Below are 6813 nucleotides of genomic sequence, written 5' to 3' on the forward strand. Positions count from 1 at the left end.
GATAGAAGAATTGTCAAACATAAAAATGAAGCGTTCGAACGCACTTCTCCCCAACGCAAAAACAAACCCACCTTTCACTGTTTATTTGATATTATCCCATATTTTTATGAAACTTAACAATCTGAAATTTATATTAATTCTTGAATTTATAAAACCCTAAACCATAATCTAAATTTATAAATTATCTAAAAATTTCTTTTGAACAAAAATTTTAAAAATAAATTGTTTAATTATTATTTTTAATAAATTATTTTTAATAAAAAACTAATAAATCAGTCCTGATCTTTTAATATTGAATATATTAGTTTTTAATAAAAAAATATTATTTATCCTTCATTTTTTAAGTTCTTAAATAATCTAGTCTATCTACTGAATAGTTTTTTTTTTTTAAAAGGAAACTTTTTTATTTTACAAAAACTATTAGAATGAAAATTTTCCTTTTATTCTATATTCAAGACTAATACATTTGACCCATTTTAAAAGCTTACAGACTACTTTATTAATATTATTTCATTCTATTTAAAGCTTTACATAAGAAATTTTAGGTAATTAATAATTTTTTTTCTTAAATTTGCTTTGTATTTAAACCAACACAAACCAACAACTTCCTATTTAATATTCTCCAAAAAGTAACATGTCTAATACAAAATTAAATCAAATATCCATTTTTCTGTTTAGTCCTTATATTTTTTATTTTGATCCAATAAAATTTAAAATATTTTTATTTTAGTTCGTATCGTTAATTTGTTCTATCAAATGCTGACATAGCAAGTAAAAAATATTAATATCTTGTTATGTAAACATTTAACTTATCACATCAACACTTAATGTTAAGGATTGAAATAGAAAAATGTTTATATTTTACTAAACAAAAACTAAATCGAAGATACTTTAAAGAGACAAAAATTTATTTGAGTTCAAAACTAATTAAACAACCCCCTCCCCTTCTGAGGAATCTACTTTTTTTTTTTTTAAGTCAAGTACTAACTTAATTTATAAAAAGAAAAGGAATATATTATATTATATTAAATTATATCATATCATGCAGATTAATAGTCAAATTAATTTTTGAAACCTAATATATTCTTTAAATTTATATTTAAAATATTTTTTTAATTAAATTAGTCTATCAAAAATTAAAAATCAGTCATATTTATTCTTTAATTACTCTATTAATAATTTTCGTCAACAAATAATGTTGAGAAATATTAATTGACAATATACATAATACCTGACATATCTAATTAAATATTGACCAAATATGTTTATAAAAATTTTTTAATTTAATTCTTTTTCCAATTACATAAATCATATTTCCAATATGATACAGCGACTGAATTGATAGACTTACAAAACATTTTTAGTTAGCATCTAAATTGGATATGTTAAATGTCATGTATATTATCAATTAATATTTTACATCATTACTCGTTGACCTAAATTATTAATTGAGTAAATAAAAGACAAATATAATTAATTCTTAATTTTTGAAGGATAGCCAATTTAATTGATAAAATTTGAGAGACAAATTTAAAAAACATCTCATTTTTCGAGGATTAATTTGAGTATTAATCCCATATTATACAAATACGAAAAATCAACTATCAATCATGTATATGGAACTACTATTTGCTATTCATAACAAAAATTAATTATTCTATTATGATAAATTTATTTATTCTTCTATATCAAATTTTATTATTCTAGTGATTGATTACTTTATTAAAAAAATATATGAATCAATATATATAAATATATAAATATAAATTTTTCTTCTGATAAATTTAGGAGTGGTAATATGAGGAATGTTAGGGGCCAGCAACTTTTGTGTTTTGTAGCCATTAAATAGCCATCAATGATGGTTTTAATGGTGTGAGATTGATGTGAGATTTCATCCAATAGTTCACTTTTTTTTGCTGGTTATATACTGACTAGAAGTTAACAAAGTTGCTAGTCCCTAGACTTTTCCGATATATAAATGATATTATATAATCTCCCCACCAAATCTTCAAAAAGATAGGAAGGGTATGTTTTCCAAAGAAAAAATAAAAAAGGGAGGGGCAGGGAGTTAATTAAGTTTTACCATGGTAACTTCAAAATCATATAAAAGAAACAAATTACAGTTAATAAACAATGTGACAATACATAGCTACGCAAATCTAAAAACAAAAGAAATAAAAAATATTTCAAGTAAGAATATATACATTGGCCAACTTGGCTTCAATCAAACCATGGATACCGTAAAAAGGACAGCAATTTTCCACTATTTCACTATTGCGTCTTTCCTTTCACATGAAACACTGGACACACTTAAAACTTATCTGACCCACAATCTTTCATGGACCTATTATACTTGTTTCAAGTATAATAACTAACTGGTGCAAATTTTAACTCAAGAGAACTCTACTTTCTCATTTCCAAATTTATACTCATAATTTTAGAACTACTTTTTTTTTCTTGGGCAAATGCATTTAGTGTCATAACTCCCAAAGATACTAATTCAAATCTTTCCTAACACTGATAATTAATTTCCTTTGATAAAAGCTGAAACCAAACCACCAAAACTTTTATGTAATAACCTACAAAAATTAATTACTAGCAAGAATAACAGCAGCAGGGATTCCAACATGACTTTGTATTTGTACAACAACAACTCTGTGGAACCTTTGGGCAGGTAGGGCAAGTGCAAGAGCAAGAACACTTGCAACTGCAGCAAGAAAGGCAAGGACATGAATTGCAACTTGGTGGAATGCAGCAATTCTGGCACCCACAGCTACCTTTGCAGCAGCGAGATTTCGAACCGCGGCAACAATTGGTGGTTGGTGAGAGACATTTGCAGCTGCATTGCCTCAAATATTGGCAACAGCTACAGCTTGGTAAACTCAGATGCTTAGAGCACCCGTCGCAACACCGGGGTTCGCAGCAGCAACAGCAGCAGAGGCAGGAGCACAAGGTAGAGCAGGGCTTGCAACTGCATAACAAAAGTTATTCATGTTGACATAAATGAGCTATTATTGTGTTTGGTTTCATAAACAAGACATCATGTAAGTACAAAGAAATAGAAAATTTGGGCCGTTTTATTTGAGTTTTCGCTTTTTCTTTTTTTATTTCTCATGATATTCTCTAATCTAGCACGCCAAAAACTAATCTACCGTGAATTTAATTTGTTTTTAGTATTTCACTATGGAATTCACAACTATATCAATTTACGGAGATGATAATCCCTTATTTATAGTACCAAATCCTAACGAATTTCTAATGGTCTTGGACCTAGGAGTCTACAGCTTACCATGGACATATAATCTGAAATGTTAGACGTACAATTTTACTACTCATATGAGTTCATAATGATTCCTAAATGTACAACCTATATATCAATTACATTTTTTATAACGACTATAAATTTATAATAATTTTAAATTAAACATATTACATCTACATTAAAAATCAGTTACTTGTATAAAAATAAATATTGAAATATAGAATGACGCCATATTTACATTTAACTGTCAAACTTTATAAATCATATAATCAGACTTAACAAATAATATATAATATAGTTAAAATAGATTGACATTTATTATCAAAATAAAAATAAAAATAAAAGTGTAAAATATACAATGATAATTTTTTACATTAATACAAAAGTTTGATGATTTTAATAGTTGCTCATTTAATAGAAAAATATGTAAAACAATGTATATATATGATATATACACATATATACTAGTAGTTAATTTGGTGATCAATAATTTTGTTCGTATTCATAGAACAAATTTTATTTTGATTTATATTATGCAAATTTGCTTATATTATCATTATTCGAATTTACATAGGAAAAAGAAGTTACAATATTTTTAACTAACCTTAGTTAACCTAGCAGCTATTTAATGAAAGAGTAATACTACATATTCAAGTCTTTTTATGAATCAAGTCTAACTAAATTAAATAATAAGGTAACTACTCAAATGAAGATACCAAAAATATCTTTTTATAGAGATGTTTTGTTTAAAAGTGTGACTTATTTATTTAGTCACATTTTAAATAAAGGCAACACTTTTATAAATATCAAAATCTAACTATACAATTTATCATCCAAAATTCAAAAAAAATATTTTCACATGAAGATAATTATAAAGTCTTTATTATAAGATCTACCAAATAATAAAACTTAGAATAATGTTAGACTAATTTAGTTAGATTTTCAAAATTCAAGTGACCACCGCTAGTGATTTGTGTTATTGTATTTTATTGTATAAAAATTCTTATAATCTTATAGGGATTTCCTGTACACTCATTGGAACTTCCGCAGTTAAACCCCAAAGACACTTCCGAAACACCTTCGAAGCAATACTCAGCAAAATATCGCTGCCACATATACTTCAAGTAACAAGATTCAATCAAAACTTTGGCTTTCAAGAAAACAAAGCAACGTTCAAACAGGTAATAAAAAAGTAAAATAAAAAAATCATACCACAACCACTTCCAGAAGCGACGTGACCGGCTTTTTTCCTTCTTCCTGCTTGATTGATGAAAAGAATAAAAAATAAAATTAGATTTTTCTTCCACATCTTTGAACTGAAAAAATTATTTTTCTTAAATTTATATAAATTTTAATAAAATAATAGAATCGAGTTATTATAAAATAAGAAAGTAACACTGACAAGTGAGAATAAAATAAGGATTCTTACGTGGGCAAGAGGGGATCTGCTTTTGCCATGACAAAATCATCAATCCTGTAAAATTTTTAAAAATAATTTCATTATTTAAATTCAATTAAACGTGGATCTAGCAAACAAAACAATATTTAAAAAAAAAATTAAAATATTCTACGTAGCTTCACGTGTTATGTTAAAAATTCTTCAAATAGACATACTCTTTGCAACATCTTGAAGCCGGTTGAAAGCCTTCAGAAGATTTCAATTCTTCCTGCAAAAATTATCATCAACAAATTTGCTTTAACCGTTTAACCCCAAAAGAGGCCAAACAAAAAGCAATGCAATTTATTTAATTATTAAATATTTATATTATATAAATGTTCAACAACCGTGTCAGTATCACCATGCACTCTCCGAGATATTCTTAATTTCCTTTATTTATAAAAAATATATATAAAACAAATTTAAACAATAAAAATCAGAGAGATCCAGCTATGTGGCATAGTGGCTGGAGTGTTAAGACTCTGCTTATTATCTGCTATAGTAGTTGGTATTGTATCAGTTTAGAAAGAGGACAGTGAGTGCCTCAATCAGCATTCACAGAGAACAGTTCCAAGATTCCACTATAGAGGAAATAAAACGTTTGTACTATTTATTATTATTTAATAAAATACTAATAACTATTTATAAATGCTAGTGGTTGGCCACTTTCCTCACATCGACAACTGCAATTTTTTGTAAAATTATTATAAATTTATGAAAACTGCTACACTTCACGGTTCACAGAGAACACTTTCAGATTCGTTCATGCTTCATGCAATTACAAAATTCAATTTCCCAAGTATACCGCTAACCAATTTTCTTTGTTGATTTTTTGTTTTTTTTAACTCCAATGAAAATTGTACTCATTAGTGGTTCAATTTACACACTGAACTGACTCCAGAACTAATTTCCTTTTCCTTCCCAATTTCTCTTCCCAAATTATTAGAGAAACAAAAGAATAAAAATTAAAGAAATACAGTGAACAGCGTCATTGGAATCTAATACCTCACAAATTGGGAATTTTTGTTGTGGAGGTTAAAATTGGAGGAGAAACAAATATTTTTACTAAATTTATAAAGAAAATGCATGTGATAACCTATTTTTATGATATTTTTTATTAAAAGAACTAAGGAAGCAATGTTACAGATTATGCAGTAGCAGGATGGAATGAAAGAAGAAAACAAAATTGTAGAGTGTAGAGTATGTAGAATGAGAAAAAGGCACCTCAAGAAAACTTATCTCTCTTTCAAGCATATGAAGTCTGCTGATCTCGCGACGCTTCCCGTACAAATCCGGGTAGCCAGGCGGCGCTTTCGGGGACGGCAACGGCAGCGTTGGAGCCTTCGGGGATCCCTTTGCACTCGAAATCGCCATTTACTCCAAATCAAAACACTATTTGCAAAATGGCCCCTCAAAAACCAAGAGAGAGCAAGAACTACTAACTGAGCTTGTATCAAGTAATGCTGGAAAAGGGAAGTGAAGTGACAAAAAAGGAGGGCAGGCAAATCAGGTTAGGTGTGTGAATGCCTGTCCACATGAAAAGACTGTTCCTCACTCCACTTAATTCTTCTCTCTCTCTCTCACACAAGGGATGGTGGTTAAGAAACGCCCAGAAAATAAAAAGAAAACAAACACACGGCAGGGAGAAGAGAAATCCGAAATAAAAATGAGAAGTGAAGAGAAATGAGGAGGAAAATGTTGTGTGCGTGTTTCCGAAGGAGAGATGGAGTAACAACAAGAACAACAACCCCAACGTCCCAGTGCGCCTTTGGTGTTCTTTTTTAATGGAGGTGGTGTAATAAAAAGGGTGTTCAACTTCAAAGGGAAGGAAGAGTAAAGGCTCATAATGAGGCCAGAAAGAGTGTCATTATTGCAAAGGAACGGAAGGGAGAGAGTCAGAATGTGATTAAAATTGTCTAATTCAAATTGTGTGCTTCAACCCTGGCCCCATCAACTACTATTACATTTGGAATATAATAATATAATATAAAAGTTATATGCGAAAAAAATATATACTAATTTACTTATCAATAATTAGACATTAATCGTTTTATATTTTTGTGATTAAAATATTTTGGTAGCAATTATATATATATATATTTTAGATATGTTT

General features: G+C 28.3%; 1 protein-coding gene across 2 annotated transcripts; it reads right to left on the reverse strand.

Annotated features, from left to right (window-relative positions):
- Nucleotides 1-2496: 2496 nt before the first annotated feature.
- LOC107630453 (uncharacterized) lies at nt 2497-6590 on the reverse strand. Of its 2 annotated transcripts, none has more exons than XM_016333583.3 (5): nt 5925-6590; nt 4877-4929; nt 4692-4736; nt 4475-4519; nt 2497-2971 (listed from the first exon to the last, which is right to left on the reverse strand). In XM_016333583.3, the coding sequence occupies exons 1-5, from the start codon at nt 6072-6074 to the stop codon at nt 2596-2598; spliced, it is 669 nt and encodes a 222-aa protein (XP_016189069.1). In that variant the 5' UTR covers nt 6075-6590; the 3' UTR covers nt 2497-2595. The 2 variants fall into 2 exon arrangements, with proteins under 2 accessions (XP_016189069.1, XP_016189068.1); XM_016333582.3 differs by having other exon boundaries at nt 4475-4522; nt 5925-6588.
- Nucleotides 6591-6813: the final 223 nt, after the last annotated feature.

This window comes from Arachis ipaensis, chromosome B3 (assembly GCF_059453495.1).
Source record: "Arachis ipaensis isolate K30076 ecotype BB chromosome B3, ASM5945349v1, whole genome shotgun sequence".
NCBI classification, from domain to species: domain Eukaryota; kingdom Viridiplantae; phylum Streptophyta; class Magnoliopsida; order Fabales; family Fabaceae; genus Arachis; species Arachis ipaensis.